Source organism: Zonotrichia leucophrys, chromosome 6 (genome assembly GCF_028769735.1).
Source record: "Zonotrichia leucophrys gambelii isolate GWCS_2022_RI chromosome 6, RI_Zleu_2.0, whole genome shotgun sequence".
NCBI classification, from domain to species: Eukaryota; Metazoa; Chordata; class Aves; order Passeriformes; family Passerellidae; genus Zonotrichia; species Zonotrichia leucophrys.
The window spans coordinates 28,340,988-28,362,125 of record NC_088176.1 but is presented as its reverse complement, the minus strand read 5'-3'; the positions used below and the strand labels follow the sequence as shown (position 1 = coordinate 28,362,125).

Below are 21,138 nucleotides of genomic sequence, written 5' to 3'. Positions count from 1 at the left end.
TCATGAAAATTTTCTGTCTGAGAAATAATGTCTTTGTCAAAATGAGAGATCAAAACTCTAATGTGAAATTTATGTTTCTATAAAATTAATGGAGCCCATCACTAGGATTTGAGAAAGCAGCTCCTGATGCTCTGATGGTGTAGTGGTCATAAATAAGCAGGATCAATTTCCCACAGAGCATGCATTGCAGCACCTGGCAGCCTGGAGGGTGCTGGGGCTGAGGGGCCTGGCAGCACCCTGCTCTGCTTCTGTGAGATGTGATGCACACACTGCATGTGGGATGCAGCTCCTGAAGCACAGAGCTGCATCAGCTGCCCTGCCACAGCCCTCTGCAGGTGTGCTGGGCACAGCTTGCTCTAACTTGGAGTGTTTCCAGGCCATGCTGCCTGTGGCTTCATTCTTTTAAACAAATATTGCCTTGGAAATATTTATATCTGCTAATAAGCCAATCAGTTTTGTGTTCCTCAGTGTTTGCTGCTTACAGGAGTGTTCTGCTAAGGTTTTTAGTGGAGGCTGGGAAGATGAGTCAGGGTTTTCCATGAGGGAAGATCAAGACACATGTGATTCATCTGTCCCATGTGAAATATTGAGTGAAAATGCATATGGTACACCAGGTAGGAAGAACATCTCCTCTGTTTAAGTCCCTGGGAATAAACCATTCACCTACACTTCTGACTTATGTCAGTCAAAACTAAACTTCTATCCCATCTGGTTCTCACTTTATGACCTTTCTATTCATTGATGTATGCTGGATTTGACCTTAAAGCATCTTTATGCACACTTATTATTCAGTGCTACTGAGTTCCATTAGAATTCTAATGAATACTGTAAAATTACCTGTAAAATTATGTTGGCCCTGAAAGTTATTGCAAGAAATCACAATGTTAAACTTAGTGCCACTGAGTTCTGGTGCCAGTTTTAAATCTCTGGTGCTTTTAATGGTGAATATTAGAAAAACTGGATGCATCTGTACTCACAGCTGTTTTTGTGGCATCCTCTTGTCAGCCTATGCAAAGAACAGACTAGAAGCAATACACTTCCACTGGTGACCTGGACTTATTACTACTTTCTATGTCACTGCCCTAAAGAAAGAACTTCTCTCAAATGATAATCATAATCTATGATTTCTGTGCAGAACACTTTATAAATATCTGTTTAATAACCTGCTGAGGGAGAGCATTGGCTGCTTTGTGTGTTGAATGGCACTGGGCATTTCATTTTGTCTGACAAAGTTCTGGGGAAAAAGGTTGGCACACCTTTCCCTCATCCTCCAGAGGAGTATTTACTTGTTTCAGGGGTGTGGTAAGACTAGCACAGGAGCTCAGGGCATGACTCTCCCCCCATGAGTGATGAACACATTTATTGAACAACTTGTATGTCAGGAAGCAGAACTGCACCAGAGCTCCTGAACAACTCTCTCAGTTCTGGGGTATCTCCAGCCAGAGGATGACTTGGCTGTGCTTCTGTTCAGCAATGTGTGTCTTTGAGCTTGAGAGTGCCTGGTAAAAAGAATGAGAGGCTGACTGGAAAGTGCAGCTTTATTGCAGATTGCATTTGGTGAAAAGATCAGTCCCTAACTCCCCAGGTAATTTTTATTTTCTAAGATATGGAAGCATTTCTATAGTGTTTAGGTTTGGGGAATGGGGATTCATGAGTGCAACTGGGTGTCACTAAACCAAGAGATACATGCAGAGGCCTAATCCTCCCTTGTGGTGGATTATGGTACAAACTGGAGCAGTTTAAAAGGAGAGGTCAGGAGTGATTAGATCTCTGTAGCCCAGAGTTTGGGGCAGACTCTCTGGAATGAACAGCTGAAGTTCATATTCACACTCCAGGACAGACAGATTGAGCTGTGGCTCCTGGTACGATTTGTGCATGAATTATGGGACTGGTAGAATGTTGAGGGGCTGAAAATAGAGGGAGAAGGTAAGTGTGTATTTTCTTACTTTTTCCTTGTAAATCCCTGCATGGACTATTTAGAATTTTTTATCTTTAAAAAGATCTGCAAATGGAAATGTTTTATTTTGGATAAAAATAGGTACTGTGTTGGTACTTTTCACTTCTTTTTTCATCAGTTTGTCACTGATGACTAAGTGATGGAATTCTGAAAAGTGTGGTTTTGGTTTAGCTCTAGAAACCCATGCAAGGTTTTCTCTTCAGCAGGTAACATTATAACATAATTTATTTCTGTCTCTTGGTTTCATCTGCCCATCTGTCCTATCAGTTTAGCCTCTATCATTGCAGATATGAATTTTTTCCAAACATTGAACATGCCAGAATTTCTGCTTCTGTTTTAGGCTGAAAGCCTATAACATCTGCAAATTAGAGCTGGCAATAGGAGAGAACGAATTGGAATGAAAATCTCTCTGTGGCTGATGTAAATCACAGTACACATCTTATGCCCATCTGAGGCAGTTGCACATGAAAAAGTCCTCAAACAATTCTGTTAATAAATGACTTCTTTTTTGATGTCACACTGGTTTTGATCACATCCAGAAAGGAAAATGGGTACAATTTTTTTAAATTTTATGATAATTCTAATTTTAATTTGAATTCTTATCAGTCAGTGTTGTAACTATTTCTAATTGTTTCAGACTCACAGAGGTTGTTATAAACTGTACTCCATGGAATATTCTCAACCCTAGAGTACCAGCAAACTGCCAGAAGATCAAAACAGGTACACACAAAAAAAGTCAGTTTTCCATACGATTGGCATTAGTTTTATCATGATCTGATGCATATAAGAATGGAATTAATAATTACACAACCAACTGATCATTAGCAGATGCAGAAATACAGTTTGATGAATATGCAAACAAAGGAGAAATGCAGATTGTGTTTTCCTGTTTGCATATGTTGCTGTCTGTGTATGCATTTCCTGGGCTTTGAGTCCTCACTCTCTGGGATGCTGAGGTTAAAGAGCGGTCCCTGGGCTTGGCTCCATAGCTGGAATTTCCAGATGGCTTTTTTGTGTTTGAGCATCAATTCAATGAAAAACATGGTGTAACATCCCTGATTTTTTTGAATGGAATGCAAAACAAATCAGGCATATTTACCAGTCCAAACTTCTGCCTTGGAATAATTAGGTTTGCAAATTTTCAGAGCTCTGACAGACTATTTTTAGCTATAGCTGCAAAAGATGTCAAGCATGGCGGTGTCTTTACACTGCACAATAAGAATGGGTCACTCACAAGAAGTTTCATCTAAACAGTTTGGTTTGCAGGACTTTATTACAGGTTTTGGAGAAAAAAAAGGATTTCTGTGTCTCTATAAATACTGGAAGGATAAATTACTTTGGCTGTTATCAGTACTTTTTATTCTTGTCTAATATTTCTGTTATCATAATTAATTCATTCTGTTCTTATGGGAAACTTATCAAGATTCAATCTTTTCACTTCTCTGTCTTTTCTTTTTCAAGTTCAACACCAGACTGATTTCCCTCTCCTCTGTTTTCTTTCAGTGCCTCTTCTCAGACCACTTGACCAATTCCATTTCTGTCAGCCTTCTTGCCAACCATGACCTGAGGTACTTGTGCTCTTTGTGATATTTTAATGGGTTTAATTTCTGCTCACACTCAAAAATTCATTAACTTCTAATTCTTTTGTCAGATGCAAGAGCAGTGCTGCTTCTCCTTTTTTTATCTTGTGCTTAGCCTGGCTCTGGTTCCACAAGTGAAAAGGCTTGTTAACATACATGGTGTGTGGAGCAAGGAAGGTTTTAGCAGATTACTGACCTGGTGTCAGCAAACCAGAGAGCATCAGCAGGTCCCTGCCAGGCAATCCTTTCTTTTGTCCCCTTCAGTTTTCCTAAACTGATTTCTAAAAAAAGCAACACCACTTTTTTTCATCCCTTCATTTATGATTCCACCCGTTTCCAGTTTTGATCTTACTTTGAATAGCAATTTTAAAAGAATATTCAAGCTCATATTCAATGTCTAGGGATTTAGCAAAGTCATGCTAGAAACAGTTCAAAATAGCTCCATATGAAGTTGGATTCAAATGGTGCTGATATGTTTTTAATTTATGTTTGTGTGAGAAATAGAAGGAAGGCACTTTATTATGCAGGTGGTGGTATCTGAAATGGATTTACATGGATGGTTTAGTAGGTTAATGACAGGTTTTTAGATACTCATAGTTGTGTGGTTGTTTCTGATCCTACAACTGGGTGAATTCTTAGGTCTTGTTGACCTAAGCAGCAGCAAAAATTATATTCTGAACACTGCACACTGTGGAACCTTATATAGAAACACAGATGGCTGGATGGTGGCTTGACTTATGGGAATTATGTGATTTTTCAGATTCCTAGGGTGTTTCATGGCATAGATGGCTGTTCTGTACCAAGAAATGGGTTGTGCTGTCTCCATCAATGCTACAGTGACAATTTAAAATTATGGCAATGAGCCTGGGTTGGAAGCAGACATGCTGCTCATCTCCTTATGACTGGTGGAAGAGTGAAGCAGTCTGCTTATGGATGAGAAGTTTTGAGGCTATTTCCTTAAAATCCTTAATTGCAGAGGGGACACCTTAAGTAACAACTTCTAAGATTTGTGCTCCTGAGAGCCTGAGGAGACCAGCAGCTTTGCAGGTGAAGAAAACATGACAGTGTAGGAGATAGCAAGGCAAGTGTGGGGTGTCTGTGCAGCCCAGCAGAACTTTGTGCTGCAGAAGGCTGATCCAGCTCTGCCTCTCCTGGGAGATCCATGGGGAGGAGTCCCCCATCTAAAACACAAATGGCTTTCCAGGGAAATGCCTGGGTGAGGGCTGGGGCTGAGTGCTGCTGGCTATTCTGTGCACATCTCATGCCTGAGCTTTGGGAGCAGGGGAGCTGCACTGCTGGGGGTGAATTCCTCTGTGACTCTCTGGGATAGAGATCAAGAGTTAACAGCAACGGTGGCTGCTGGGACTTTCCTTTGCAGCTTTTGCAGACTCTTGCAGTGCAGCCAGGTAATAAAAGCCTGTCTGGGTAGCTGGCTGAGGTCTTCAGGAATTCCTTATGATCTCTCTGAAATTTGTAGTAATTCTTTTGTATGTGGGTACATAATATTCTGTGTGTGATTTCACTGCCATGGGAGTGAGCTTGAGTCCTGGTGTTATTTTGGTTGTGCACTTTGTGAAAGCAGAATGCTGATAATAAATATTTCATTTTGTTAAGACTACTTTTAAAAATATCAGAAAAGGTCACTATTTTGGAGATTATATCTGAAACATATGCTTCCAGTTTTGTCAAACTTTTCCTATTTAAGTGGAAAGTAATTTTTTGCACAGATCAGAGGACATTATGAAAAATGTTGATGATGATGACTTATTTCAAGTGGCAGCAGTGTTGTGACTCACTTTCATGGGCATCATTCCCTACATTCATAATGGATTTTGAAAATTGGAGCTGGCTTCTGCCAACAAATGGAATATTAATGAATGCAGTGTTGCATCATACAGTTTATGCATAGTGTAATTTTTCCAAGGAAATTAAATGACCACCTCTTAAAAATAAACTGGGGGAAATGCTTTATAGTCTTATATTACTGTGAATCAAAAAGTATTTGAATATTTGTGCATTGGCATATTTGTTACATACAGAGGCTCTGCAGCTTTGATGCATCAGATGAAACTCCTAAAGGTGGATTAAATGGTTTATTACAATGACTGCTGCATTAGTTGTAATCACTTAATCATACTTTTGAGTGTGGAACAGCTCCAGATCTGTTTAAAAGTATACACTGCACAAGCAAGGGGGTGAGGATGCTGAGGACAGTGGAAAACCAGGAGTTCGTCAGGACACATAAGTAATTATTTTCTGAAAAATGTGACATGGAAGCTTTCTCCCAGACAGCAGAAAGAGATGCTTGACTGGTCCTCAGCACTTGTCAATCAATCTATGCATCAGTCAAATTTACTTTCAGTACGGATTAAATTTAATCTATCCTTGGTTACTGCCTAACCTTTGAAATGACAACATTTCTGTTTGTTGTTACCTAAGGCTGTAAGTAGGGATTTGGGTCAAGGCATTCAGCAACAACTTGGGCAAAACAACTGGATTTTCTACAGTCAAGGGGAGGGTAACAAACAATAGCAAAGCCCATTAATCCTCTTTTCCATTAGTGGCAATGTCAGATAAAGCTGCTAGTGGCTCTTGAGGAATGTTACATGGATGATTTATTGCATGTATAGTTTTAGATGTTAAGTGTAATTTTGAAATGCGGGACCTCTACAGACTCTCCAAGAGATAGAGTAGAATACCAGATGAATTACAGCACCATATAAGGGACAATTTCTGCATGTCTCTTCAGCTGATTTCCCAGCCTTTTCAGTTAGCTCTGGCTCCTTTGAGTGGATATGAGCCTCATTTGCTGCAGGGGCTGACAGGACACTTTGTGGTAACTGGTGAATTTAGAAAACTCCTGTCTTTGATGATGCACTTGGAGAATGGGTTTCATTTAGCTACTTTTCTCCTGCCTGTTTGCTGTTTGACATATGATTATTTATAGGATTGAGCTATTAATAAATTAATTTGTCTACTCTGCATTACAGATTGAAAGAGTAGTTACAGTTTAATAAACACTTTTGATAGTGAGGATTCATTGTAATGGTGCATAAGGAGGAATATTTACCCTATACTGAAGAGTGGGCTAATAATGAATGAACTCTAAACTTCCCTCTCTATTACAATATCCCTATTGATTTAAAAATGCAAACTGCTTTGTGCTGGGAGGTGACTGTTCCTCACATTCTCTCCATTGCTGTTCCTGACTCCAGCTGCATTTTCTTCTGGGAGAGGACTCAGCCACTTTTTTATTCTGCTGGAAATTCACTGCACAGAGCAGGAATGTGAGGAGTGCAGTGCACCTGCAGGCTGGATACAGGCACTTGGCAGAGCATGACTCAACCCTCCATCCTCCCAGCCTGGCATTCAGCTGGATTTGCCTTGTGTTTGACTAAGAAATAATCTGCTAGGTTCTAGACAAATACATCTGCCTGACACTTATTAACTGGATGTTTTATTTAAGGCTTTAAGATACATTTATGCCTCGTTGTGGTTTGCTTAGCTCTGCACTGTGATTGTGCTTTGGCAATCATTTAAAACTGTGCAGTGGAAGGCAATTGAGGAAGAACACACAGGAATTATTTCAAAAGGGGTTCTTTTTAAAAAGAGCTGTTAAACAGGTTAGTCAGAACCGTGAGTCACCCCAATTGAGTCATGCTCACTTTTTGGTGGCTATAGATGATCAGGTTTTCCTGTTTCTCCACACGGCTATGAGTAATGCTGTGGTAAGAACTGTACTGCCTTGGAGAATGGCTTTTCCCTGCTCTGCCTGAACACATTTACCCATTGGGCAGTTTATAATGTCATTTTTCAGCCCATTCTCTCAAAACACTCGAGTGGCTGGTTGCATGATACAAGTGATGTGAAATCCTCCAAGCGTTGTGTTGGGGGAGAGAAAAGGGAGCAAGGGCCCTCACTACCAACCCATGACAGGCAGCACCTCTGTGGGGCTGGTAGGAAATACCAGAGTTATCCTGGCTGGCATTATCCCCTGCACACCCACAGGGGCTGAGGCAGGAACCTGGGTGGTTAATGAGAGCTGACAAGATCTATGAGGAACAGGAAAAACGAGGGGGTGGCGGAGAAGAACAAATATGCCCTGAGATGGTAACTGGGTTGGTGCCTTAATAACTGTTGGAGCTGAGTTTGGGTGTGTTGGAGGATTTTTTTTCTATATTTGTAGAGAGCATGCATCAACACAGCTGTAGTGTTAGGCATAATCCCAGAGCCTTTACAACCATCATCCCAGACACTGAATTAGCAGTGTGTGTACTGGCCAAGGGCTTTCAGCTTGGTGGCTACCTAAAATTAGTCTGAAACTGTGTAGGTGCTTAAATGTGGGTTTGAGAGCCTGGATTTGGGTTAGAAAGTGTAGGCTGCAGTTCTTCAAGCCTCAGCAAAGAGACGGAAGAAACTGTAGCTCTGAATATTCCTGAATATGCCTACATTTAGACTACAGTATTCATTGCTCTTTTTTAATAATTACTGTCAGCATTTTTGTTAATATAAAGGCAAGATGTCCTTTCCCTGTAATCTTAAAAAAAAAGAAAATATCAGAGTCAGGTTTTAAAGGATTACTTATCGTTTTTCACTGGCTCTGCTTCTGAAAAAATTTTATAAAGGCTCTAATTCTCTCTAAAAATGGATAACTCACCTAGAAATAGAACATTTTTCTGTGATTGGTATCTTTCTGATTGATGCTCCAGAACTGCTAGACGGAAAATATCATTAAAATTAGAATGAAAATGTCTTTCCTATATTTACAACTCTCTGAGTAGTGTAAAACCGAAACCAATTTTCTCTGGTTTATCAAAGGGTCAGGGGACTTACTTACAATTTGAGATAGAAAATGTGATCATGTCATTAAGAACACTTGATGTGCTTTGCAACAAAGGATTTAAATGCTTCAAAAAGGAGAAGTAATGTACACTGTCCTTCTGCAATAGATAGCAAAGTGGTAAAGCTGCTTTCTGCATTATCAATTTCTTTCCCACATGGTTCTGCTCCCTTTCAGCAGGTCCATACAGGAAATATCCAAGCCACAAATAGTTTGCATTGGGACCAAATTTATGTGAAGGAGGTCATTTGTTCAGTGTCAGCAGCTGTTGTAAAGTGGCACAAGGTCTTCCCAGAGAAAATGACTGCTTTCAGCTTCTTTTTGAAACTTAAAATCTGTCGTAAACACGGGATGAGAACGTATTCAAACAAATAATGTACTGAAAAGGAGAAAACTGAAGGGCTGGGTGCTGCCCTCTGTGTGCTGCAGCACTTCAGAGAGCTGAGTGTGGAGACCCCTGTGAGATGCTCTGAGCCAGGAGAAGAAAGCTCCTCTGCAAAGTCTTGTGCAGTGAGGTTTGTCCTGGTCCTTGGAAGAGCATCTCCTCGTAGGAGTTGCAAGCAAGTACTAAACTTATACCCATGAAGATAATTGGCTGTTGTTAGAACCTCTCTGTGGTGCCATGGATGGTAAATCCCCTGTGGCCTGGCTGTGCCAGGGCTCAGATCCCGGTGTCTGGGGCAGGAGACTCCATTCCCCAAGGAGAGGAGATGTCCTGGTGGCCCTGGCACAGGGCACGTCTGCACACAGGCGTGGGCTCAGTGCTACCTCAGGACACCCCTGAGCCAGGCAGCCAAGCCAGCCCACAAGACAAACACACACATTAAGCAGGAGGATAGAAAGGCAAGAGCACAGATGGTGTGTGGTTATGTGGATATTTCCTCAGCTTTGTAAAGAAATTTGGTCCTTGTTCCAGTGACTGCCACAGGTTCCTCTCCTCCCCAAAGTACCACAGTGCAAAAGAAAATCCTTCTAAGTCTTCTCTTCTAATGAGAAAATCAATTTGAATAGGTGTGTAAGACATTTGTGATTTATGACATGTGCCATTCTCTTATATTTTCTATAGGATTCTGATTTGATGCCACAAAGCTGAATGTTATACAACAGAATTGTATTATTTAGTTTCTATAGAGTGCTGTGACCAGTCCTGGCTGTTTTATTGTGTTGCAAGACACTGTGCTGAGAATGGACATTTGGGTAAAATACAGTTTCCTCTGTCTTTCCCTCAATATAAAAGAAAAAAATACTGGGAAAAAACCCCAAAAAACTAATCCAACAAAACCAAAGCAACCCAAAATGTATTGAAAGTTAAAAATATTCTCAAACTTTGGAAGAACAAACTTATGTCTATGCTGAGGAACTGTGGATTGTGCTGGTAAATTAAAATAGTGCATGGTGGGACACAAGCACAGATCATGATCCTGCACAGAAATAGAAGCCAAACAGAGGAGGACTTTTCTAGCAGAGGAAATTAAAACAGCAAGGTGGAAGCTGAGCAGGAATTGACCTCTGAGTGTGGCTGCTAATATTTGGTGGCTTATTCACAGCATTTTGGTGAAATACAAGTGCAGGGGAATATGGCATAACTGATGAGATGTTTCTGATGTTAGTGGATCATGATTTTAGAAAAGCTAATGGCCTGAATCAGTGGGTTTCAAATGTCACTGGCTACACATTTAGTGAAAAGTAATTCAGAAAACAACTTGTAAAAAACATTGTAGGATTTGTTACCATGGACTTCTCATGGCAGAAATGAGAATGAGCAACTGGAGCTTTATAAACCCTCATGAAAATGGATGAGTTAATGCCCAGAAGACCTCCCTCAGCTGCCCATCATAACTGTGTTTTACATTGGGACTGCTTGCTTACATTTGCTGGATTTATTCTGGATTTTGCTTGTGCCTTCCTATTATATTCCCCAATGTGAGCTTTCTTTCTTTGTGTCCACCTCATTATTTTCTTTTCTGACATGTGGACAGCTTTTCTTTTCTATGAGATTAAGATGGCTGGGAAGAAATATTATGTCTGAATTGACAGCCAGGAATAAGTTGACTACATGGAGTTCTTTGTAGGATATTTTTCCATGGCTCAGAATGGGCTCCAGAGGGGCCTGTGAGAAGCTGGATCTGTCTTGGGTTTGTATTTATTGATGTGAGTTCAGAAAGGAGCATAAACACATTACATCAATTTTGACTAAATGACATCAGCTTCTTCTCTGACCATACTAGCCCCTGAAATTAATAAGCACTTGGCAGAAGAGTAACAAGATTTATATGTACAGAAACTGACTGCAGTGAATGGGGTTAAAAAGCTCTCTGTGGGATCCCATGTCTTGCACAGTTGTATCTGATGTGTGCAAATGGAGACTCCTTGCTTTTCCCTGTTTTTCATGTAGGAAGGAATATATTATCTTTAGGTTTTCAGATAATTCATGTGTTCAGAGTAATGCAGAGTAAATCTAAATCCACTGCTAAGCATACATGTGTTACTGTCTGTATTTCCTTTTGTTTCCAAAAGAAAAGCAGTTCTGGTTATTTATTGTGACACAGGAGACTTAAGATCCAGGTTATACTTTTGTAACTGCATTTATTGCTATTCTCTTTCTCAGCTTCAGTCACACAAACAGTAGTGATTATTCAGAGTTCTCTGAATGTGATCTAAATGCATAAAGTAGTTGTTAAGTGGCATAAGCTTCACATAATGGTATAATTTTAAATTTCATGTCCTGGGTTAGTTTATACATTAATAGTTCATAATCTGTCTGTATCAGATTTTCCTGCAGTTCAACAAAAAGTACAAAATAGGAAGTAAGCTCTTGATAAAGAAAATATTCAGAGGCTTGGAGAGTCTGTCTTCATACCCAAAATTCAGGCACATGTGGTCACAGGAATCAGTCCTACTGGGCTATAAATACTGTGGGCAGCATCCTTGGGTGGTGTAATCAGGAAAGCTTTGCATGGCCCCCTGGTACAGCTGCCCAGCCCTCTGAGAGCAGCCAGTGGGTGTTTTCTGCTGGTGGCCAGGGGGTAGCAATACCCAATCACAGAAAAAGGCATGAGAGGATTCATGGCAAATCTGTTTTTGATGTTACCTGGCTGGTCCTCAGATATCAGTAGGAGTAATCAGTGAGTGTCACGTGGTGCACAGGGATGCTTGGGGAAAGGCCAGGTGTCCTCTGAAAACACATAATTGCTGGTAATGGAACTCTTGGACAATGCTAATTAAAGAGGTGCTTCTGTATGTCACTGAGAATGAGCTCTGAAATTAGACAGCAATTGCTTTAGGTAGGTTTTGATACATGTCCTCTAGATTGGTATTGATTTGGTTTTATATCATTCTGGCTTCTCTGCTGCTGGCAAGATAAAGCTACAGGTGAAAGGTAATATGAGCTGGTCTGCTAGTTACCTGGAGGAGAGGGACCAAGATCTGCAAAGTATCTCATAGGTGAGTGCACTGCTACAGGCAGATGTGAAAAAGCCAAATATTGAAGCCTTTCAGGGATATGATTCTGTGAATAGATGTTTGGAAAGAACATAAAAATTAAAGATACATGTGTATTTTTCCTCATCTTGCAATATTGAGAGGAAAAACTGGTTATGAATTAGTGCTGTGTTGAGCCGAGCCTGACTATGGTGTAAACCTGCTGGAAACAGTTTTGTCATCTGTGATAGTATTAAATTGTCTGCAGAGGGTCACTGCAGCTGAGTAGGGGCTCAGTCAGCAGCACCACTTGGGCTGCTACAACACTTGGGCTCATCATGCAGCCCTGTGAGTGCTCTATGATGACTGTGGGGCATCTCTACAGAGATTTTCAGCAGAGCTGATGGGACTCCATGAAACAACTTGTTCTTTAATAACAAAATTGGAGTCTTGGTTCTGTATTTCCAGCTTAGCACTCCTCCTCAGACCAGAGGCCTGTATGAAATCAGCTGATGCTCTTTGAGCAGGGCACCAGGAGCGCTGTAGCTTTCCAAGAGATCTTGGGGTGTGCTGTCTGCTCCAGCAATTCCCTGTCCTGGTGGCAGCTCAGGTATGTGCACCTGGGCTGCAGAAATGTAATCAAGTTTTGGGACTGTAGTGCTCCACTATCTGTACAAAATTGTGTAGCTCCATGACATTTTTCCCTTTAAAAGGGCAGGGATCTGTGCCTTTTGAGCTACAGGGTAGATGTGCCCCCCTCAGTGCAAACTTGGGTGTACTATGGGAGTGTGTATGGGGTTCATGGGCCTACTGCTTATAAGGCTTGAGTCAGGAATTATGTGCAGTTTGATTGCACACTGAAATATCTTCAGAAAATATATATATATATATATATATATATGCATGCCCTGAAGGTCTGTGCAGGTGCACCAAGTTTTACCCAACCCAACAGGAAGGCACCTTATGGAATTTCCCTGGAATGGATTATGATAACTGTGTCTGCATCTATGCTCAGCTGGAATCTCTTCCTGCATGAGTCTGTCAGTTCATTTTGAGACACAGCAAGATCAGCTGAGTGCTGTTTCCCCCAGGTTCCCTTCTCAGATGATGTCCTAATTAGGTCACAGAGAAAGTCAAAGATGTAGAAGCTGGACTGAGTGCTCACCAGTCAGCTCCTACATTGTAATTGCTGTATTTTAGCTTAATTTCTCCTGAGAAGTTTGGTGATGTCTTGGAGAATCTTGCCCATAAAAAGGCAGGCTGCTCCTCAAGAAAGCAAGTCGGTGAACACATGAATATTTTGAGCTGCAGCATGTAGCACTCAGTATTTATCACTACAGGAGACAGCATGTGACTCCTCTCTCACATGGCAGCTCCTTGGTTTATGCCTTACGGATTGGAAAACAGCAGAAGTATCCTGCAAGATCACTTTTGGAGAAAGGGCAAGGCACTGGAGCCATCCCCAGTGCTAACATTTTGCTGCAGAATGATTCCTGCCTTTACCCCTCAAGAAAATCCTGTGTGTGGGAAGACAACAGACTTGCTAAAGTCAGAAATGAGTTACTGCCTCACTGCCTAAAGAAAAGTCAGAAGTGTGGCCTCAGAAGGAGCAGTGTGACCTGCCAAAGAAGCATATTTAGCTGCTCCTCAGAGCAGGGGAGCTGAAGGTGCTCATGTGCTCATGGCAGCAAACTCTGTGCATGCAAACAGGTGGGACTCAGTGCACCTCCTTGTGGGTACAGCTCCCGAGGGAGGTGAAGGATGGCTGGAGCCCTTCAGGGTATTGTTTCTTGGCAGCAGCACACAAGCTCCAAGAAAAACAAATTTGCTCAGTATTTTTATGAGTCTCTGAGCTCAGCTGGGTCTGGCAGGGATGATTTGACTTCATCCAGAGAGACAGCAGTGGGGAGATCATTCCAAGTTTCCCTTTATTTGGGCAGTGGAACATGAGTAACTCCTTCCCCAAGCTGGAGGGTGTTGCCCTGGGCTCCTCATCCTGCAGTGTGAGTGTCACACTGTGCCTCTCCATGGGGCCCAAGGGCAGCTCCCTTGTATGGCCTGACTGCACTGCAAAATATAATTGCCTTTGATGCAGCAATTCCAGCACAGGCACTTTGGACTCTGTGGGATAACAAATAATAATGAAGAAAATAGTCTGGCAATAAATGCTGATCACACCCTATAGGCTTGCAGTGAGTTTTTCATTAGGTAGTAGATATTACATGCAAAATTGTAACTTTCCCAGAAACTTAGAGAGCTTAGAGTTCTTTGTAAATATGTAATTTCCCCTTTAAAATATAGTTTATTTCCCAATGAAAATTCTTCATTATTCTGTAGTTAGGGTTGAAAGGCCTCATCATTTGTCTGAGTCAGAAACACCCTGAAAACAGTCATTTAGTGAGATGAGCAAATTCAGGAAACTGAGGTGAAGGTTCTGCTCTGCAGGTGAACCCAAAGATCCACAAAGCCTGCAGGGATGTGGGTGTGGGGGTGTGTGACTTTTTAGACAACTGAAGCTTGGAGAGCTTCACTATTCCTCCTTCTTTTTTATGGAATTTTGATCATTGTTCTCTCCTGTTCTGCTGAAGCCAGAACTACTTCTGCCCACTTTTGCCTCTCTTTTTTGCAGACTTACACTGCCTTTAAGGCACTCGCTGCCAGCTAACGCTGAGCTTATGAACATATGATTTATTTTTAATATGTCTCTGTTATGTGCAAAACCAAGCTGGATGCTGTGATTCCTGCTTCATGCTCCTTCCTGATCCAGCAGTAATTCTCCTGATGGTACAAACCAAATAAAGAATGGAATTTCTATGCCAATATATTTGTCAGCCATAAATAGGCAATATATTAGTCAAACTTCCAGAAGTGAATAGCAACATATTTCTGAGTCTTGGTATCTCCAAAATGTATGTAGATGTTTGCTTTGGGGATCTCTGGCATTTTTGTCATCAGCTAAGGGCTGTCATGTGATGTTTATGTTGGCTAGAGCAGCACTTGGCAAAAGAGGGTAAGAACAAAACTGGGTATAAAATGGGCAGCTTTTCTGCAAAGAAAGTGTCTTTTCCTAGACACAGGATTTGCAAAAATATGAATCACTGAAGCCGTTCGGACGAAAAAAGGAAAAACTGATTTAAAACCCTTCATTTTCAGAATTTCAGAAATGCATATTCTGATGACTTCAAGATAAAAAATCCTTAGAAGTTTATCTGTTATTCAGTGGGGAAGATCAAAGCTTACTTCACACATAGGTGTAGCTTTATTTTCATTGGGACTTCAGGACATGAGAAATCTGGCATGTCATCTGAATGTGGTGGTGAAATACATCTGGCACTGAGAATTTCAGTGTGCTAAAGAGTGATGTCCTATAGCATTATGGACCTAATTGGCTTGCATGTCACTATTGAAAATAAGGAGGCAGCAACTGTTTCAGGTTTTCTCTGTGCCTGGGACTTAGAAGGAAGCAGAGATGCAGGTTCAAGCACCTTTGGCTCTCCCTTGAGAGGGCAGAGTCTTTTTGCCTGCTCTGGTCTCACCCCAAGCACATGGATGGGAAGGAGGTGGAAGGAGCTGGGATCAGCCAAGAGGGCCCAAGCCAACATCACTGTTGAAATGAGTGTTTGCCCCTAAATACAAATTACTTCTGTCTGTTAAAAGAAGAAAAGTTACTGTGAGTCTACTGTAACTCCTCTCTTGTGTTGCCCAGGAGAAGAGCGGCTCCATTTATCTGACTGGGGCATTGCTCTGAAACAGGCTCCTGAGTTTGCCTGGCCTTTTCTAATGTACATTTGTGATTGCTATGCCTGTTTTATGTGAAATTTCATTTTGTTGAATGGTTTCACCACCTTATAGGAAGAGACTCTCCACTTACAGTGATCAGTGTTATCTTTAAAACTAGTGCAAGTTTGGGAGTGAGCTGCAATGTGAAGTGCTTCCCTAAAGGAGATGTAGCAATTGCTGTTCAGCACCAAAGTCCAGACAAATGACAGGAACCTGATGATGCTTTAAACTTGGTCTCAGTCCAAAGCATTCCTGACTTATAAACTGATCTTCAGTCCTGTTATCTTCCCAGGAACAACATCAAAACGCTGCAGTGCGTTTGCACAGGGAATGAATTCACAGAGAATTAGACCTTGACTTGTGCACCCACAGATGGAGAAGTCATGTTTGCAAGAGCTCCCTTTCTTGTGGGATGTGTGCAGGTACCCAGCCCTTTAAATTCTACTCTAGTCAAGCTGTGATGCCTGTCACTGGTATTTTGTGATAAATGCAGTGATTCCTCCATGACACACTTGAAATGCTGGCTGTGAACCCAGCCTAACCATTCCAAATAAGAGTCAAGCGTTCACTTAGGCATTCTGGAATATATTCCTTAAAAAAATAACTTATTTTTAATGGCACTCTACTTATTGAGCATGTAAATTAAGCTTTTGCTTCCCATATCACCTAGAAGAATATCTTTGATCAGTTGCTGTCCTGCAAATAGAATAGCAATAAAGAACTTTGTATTTGTATGGTCAGAGCAATAGAACTGGAAACAGGAGGAGAAAAAACTCACTATTTCAGTTTTAAGGCAGGATTTAATTACTAACCATTAAATTTAGGTTTTTCTGCTCATCCTTCTCTCACAAAATGTCCTCTCTGAAGGGCAGGGGTCCCTGCATGCTGGCTGTGATGTTCTGATCCCCAGGTAACTCATGCCATTATCTACATTGGTGTACATGTACAAATATAAGAACAGAGCAGGCAGTGTGTGTGAGAGGCAGGGAGGCTGGGATGGGGGAGATGTGATGCATTGTCAGTGCTGCTGCTAAAGGAAAGCCATTGTCAGGCTGTGATTCCTGGCTGCCACTGCTGCCTGGGAAATGTGTGTCAACACCACGCAGAGGCACAAGCTGCTGCTGGGGGAGGAGGAGGAGGTGCCTCTTTATCCCTGCTCGGCTTGATGCTGGCGCCTCAGAGATGCCTTTGTCACAAACAGGAGTGCTCACAAGGCGTTGTCTGCTTTGCTTTCTCTCCCCCAGCCCAAACAACAACAACAACAACAAAATCCCATCTCTGCCGTGTAGCAGTGAGATTGTTTGCTGGTTGGACTTTTTTTTTTTCCTTTTATGATGCTGTAAGATTTCAGGATGATACAAGAGTGTTGTTCACTGGATTTGAGGGGTGTTGTTGGAGGGGGAATTCCACTGCTGCCTCAAACCCAGCAGTTTGCAATAGCCTGAGCTGACCCTGCTGAATGTATTACATCAGGTCAGAAACATTTTGTTGCAGGAGCACAGCAGCCTATTCCTTTCACAGCGATGGTTTCATCTACTGCTTGCTGCTAGCTTAATAACCTCTTCCTACTTGAACTGTCCATTCTGCCAGATTTTTTTTTTTTTCATAGAATCCCTTGTGGTTTGGACATGAACTGAGCATGCAAGAGAACACTAAACAAGAAAACCTCCACACAGCTAGCTGGGCAACCCTATTTAAGTAAAAAACCCCTGCATTTGATGAGCCAATTACACACAGCAAATATTAAAAGGACAGAATGCCAAATACTTGTTTGCAAACCTAAGCCTCTATTAACAGCACAGTTACAGATATAAAAGATCATGATCTGAGCCTCAGTCTACCTGCACCCCTGCCTGAATCCTGGTGTGCTGCTGGCTGGGCTTTGTGAGTGTTGTAGGACTAATCCCTGTGGTTTCTTGATTATGAGCATGTGCAGAGCAGCCCAAGGTAGAGCCGTGCATGCAGAGCGAGCACACAGACGTGCCTCGCAATGCCATGTTTGTGCATGTGTTCCTACAACTGAGGAGGATACAGGGAGCCTGCCTGCCTTGCTGATTTATCTCATGTTTTCTTGTTTCTGTTTCAGCATTCAGGATAAGTCCTTCAACACGACAGCTTTAGCAGAGTAAGTGAACACTTTAAAGATGTCCTTATTTTTAAACAGGAATGATGAGTTTAGTTACCGTACAGAATAATTGTAAGTGGTATGTGAGAAGTCCCAGGCTATCTGTCATATATTTGGATTGAGTTTTCGGTAATCTAAATATATTATTGCCTGTATGGGAAGGATTGCATAAAGCAGCTGCCTTTAAATGCTCTGTGACTATTTAGCAGTGAAATCCCTTTTTTGGGAGAATATGTGCTGGGTGCACATCACAAATGTTTAAGTGCATGATCTGCAGTGTCAGATGAACCTCCTGTCAAAATATTGCTCATTTCTGATACTGATGATCCTGTCAAACACAAGCATGTCTGTTTTCTAAGGACACATGGTCTGTACTTACCACAAGAATTGTTAGGAAAAAAAAAATCAATAGGAAATATTTTGAAAAATCCCTATACATTATTTAGACAGGCCAAGTACCAAAAACATCATTTCTTTATTATCAATTCCATAAACTCCTTAGATGGCCTTTTGTATATATCATACTCATAAGGATGTATATGTTGATTTTTCTGGTTGTTTTACAGAGACAGCAGAACAAGGGAGGACATTAGAAAGTTAGGAAGGCAAACCCTCTAGGAACTATTGCAAATGAAATGGTCTTTGTCTTATTTTAGTCTAAACCACTTCAATATTGGTGGTCTGTGCATTTTTACTTTGCTGCTTTTCATTGTTTCAAAAGCTTTTGGGGAAGATTCTGCAGCAGTAAGGAGCCAAGCTGTTTTTTAGGAGGAAAATAATGTATGGATTTGTTTGTATATTAGGTGAGCTTTACACTGTTAAAATGCTCATAATGTAAAACACCTCAGCTGGACAGTGAGCTGTTTGCTGAGTGCTGTGGGGACAGGGGACACTCTGAAATCAGGCCAAGTTGTGATCATCTGAGCCATCTCTAAGTGTTGTCATAACCTCTGCAGGAGAAGTAATATTTCAAAGGGATCTAAAGTATTTCTCTCTCTTATACTGCTTTCCTTTATTTGCTTATATTTCCTTGCTTTATTTAATATTTAAATTTAGTCACACTTTTTGTGGGACTGAGGCAGATATGGAAAGATTAAACTGGAGCTAATAAATCACGGAGGGTTTTTTGTTTGCTTGCATGCTTGTTTGTTTTCATTTCCTGTGTTCCTGTTAGTTACGTGATGAATTTTGGTCTGTAAAATTATGGGTTGCTCCCCCTTCACAGAAAAATAGCCAGATTACAGATAATATATTTTTTATGTTTTTTATCCTTCCCTTTCCTCTGTCCCTAAGTAGATCCATTGTTTCCTGCAGAGATTCCCCTGGAGCAGTCCCTAAGCCTGCCTCCCCCCTGAGGTTTCTGGGATCCAGAGGTGATGGCTTTTCTCTGTGGGGCTTCATGTTAAACCAGGAGGGCATAAAATCTGGGAGTGTGGTGCCAGCCCTGCCCTTGGGGAGATGGAGAGGGGTTGGATCTCCCTCATTTCAGCTGCTTTTGGTTCTTGTTTGTGGGATTTCATGTTTCATCTTCTATTTCCAAACAAAGGGGTAGAAACGTGCTTTTAGAAAACAAAGGGAGTGAACAATGGTATCTGAAAAGCATTGTCCCATTGAACAAACTTGGTTCCCTAAGTTTCATTCTTCCCTAAATCTCATTTGGAGCTGTCCCCCAACACCTGCTTTTGAGAGCTGCTGAGGATATACAATTCTTACTGATTTCAGCACTTATGGCTTGTGTTGACCATGTCTGAAAACAGATGAAAATAGATTTACTTTTATTTAGCAGAAGAAAGAGTTTGCCATGCACATCTAGACATCCTCATTTAACAATTTCTGTCTTTATTTGTGACAAAGGCAAAGCTAGGGCTTCCTGAATAAAATCAAGGCAGTGGTAGAGCACCTTCAGGAACATTTCTCCAGACAAGGAGAGTGCCTGGGGGTGCCAAGCTCCCAGCAAGCCATGCATGCAGCCTGGGTTGGGAGCTGCTCACGTGAGCTCCTCAAAGGTCAAGTCAGCAAAAGGGAGCAGAGCTCACTCTGGTCTGAAATGGCTCCTGTGGGAAGGTGAAAATGCTAGGGTGTTAAAGAAGCTGGTGCCATTAACCCAGAGACCCTGGAAGGAGCACAGAGACAGACTAACCAGAGTCAGAGCAGCACTCCATCCAGGCTGGGATCCCATCTCTGACCTCACTCTGGCCTGTGCCATAACATCAAAAATGCATGTACTTATTTATAAGAGATATCCATCAGTCAGTAGCTGGATCGGGCAGTGAAGGGAGAGGATTCACATCACTGCTTTTGTTAAAAGACAGCTCCTACCCAATGTAAGCCTCAACCCATTTGGATTTCTGACCTGAAGCTGCTGTGGAACATTCTCTATTGGTTTAGGAGTGAGGAAGATGCTGCTGCAGTTTTTTGTTGGTGAAAAGTCTCTCTGTCTCTCTGCTGCACAGCCACAAACTATCAAAAAATGTACCAAACTCTTGAATATCACCCTATCTATTAAATACAGGTAAAGATAAACAACAAATTTACAAGGTACTGATGAGGGGAAAGAAAGGTGTGCATGTTTGTTTTGATATGTGCAGGCAGGTGGCATGAACACAGAAGACACATTTCTTTAAGAAATCAAGGTAAAAACACTCCATGCTTCAATGATGGGTAGTTGCATTATATGACAAATTCATCTTTTTAAAGGTCCTGTTATGGTCCTAGTCTCAAACATTGTCCTCTTTGAGTGAGCTCTCAGCCTCCTGGTTATTATTTATTCTTGCACAGACAAAAATTTTGGTGGGAAATTTTGGATTGTATTGCTTCTGAACTTCCTCAGGATTTTTTAAATTTCATGATGGTCATTGTATTCTCTGACTCATTATTGCTTATCTTTCCTATCTGCTGCCATCCAGTTACTCAAATACATTTTGTCACACTCACTTATGTTGTTTATAAGTTGTAGAAGTCATATTTTATGACTTCTATCAGCTGCTGGGCGCTGAGTTAGGAGCTCTTCCTCTCGAGATCACCTCCTTACAGCCAGCCCAGCTCCCCCAGTTCAGGAGAGTGCTCCTTAACTGGACTTGACTTGGACAATGGACTTGTGCTCAGCCATCCATTGTCCATCCAGAGAGTGTTCCCCATTGCCAAGGTGGTCTTTCAGGAGGCTGCCAAGTAAGGTGACTGGTGAGAGGAGAGGGAGAAAGACTGGTGGCAGAGCTGCTCCCTCCCACCTCCTCTCTCTGAGGCACACCCAGGAGGGAGAATTTTTCCCTTTAGGGGATTCCTGGACTTTGCTGGCCATGGCTTGGCCCGTGGTGCACTTGGTGACACCTTCTCCTGTGTCTGTGCTGGGAGCTCTGTCCATCCAGCTCTGACCTTGGCACTGCCTCCTCACACAACACATTTTCTTTCTGTTGTTTTGTCCCTCTGAAATATTCCT

The 21,138-nt window shown here is 41.7% G+C and overlaps 1 protein-coding gene across 3 annotated transcripts in view; it reads left to right on the top strand.

Moving 5' to 3' along the window:
- Window positions 1–21,138, top strand: part of FAM13C (family with sequence similarity 13 member C) — a 115,729-nt gene that overhangs the window by 51,356 nt on the left and 43,235 nt on the right. For all 3 annotated transcript variants that reach the window (XM_064717267.1, XM_064717269.1, XM_064717268.1), the window contains exon 8: window positions 17,664–17,702. In XM_064717267.1, coding sequence (XP_064573337.1) covers window positions 17,664–17,702 — 39 coding nt within the window. The remainder of the gene's footprint in view (window positions 1–17,663; window positions 17,703–21,138) is intronic.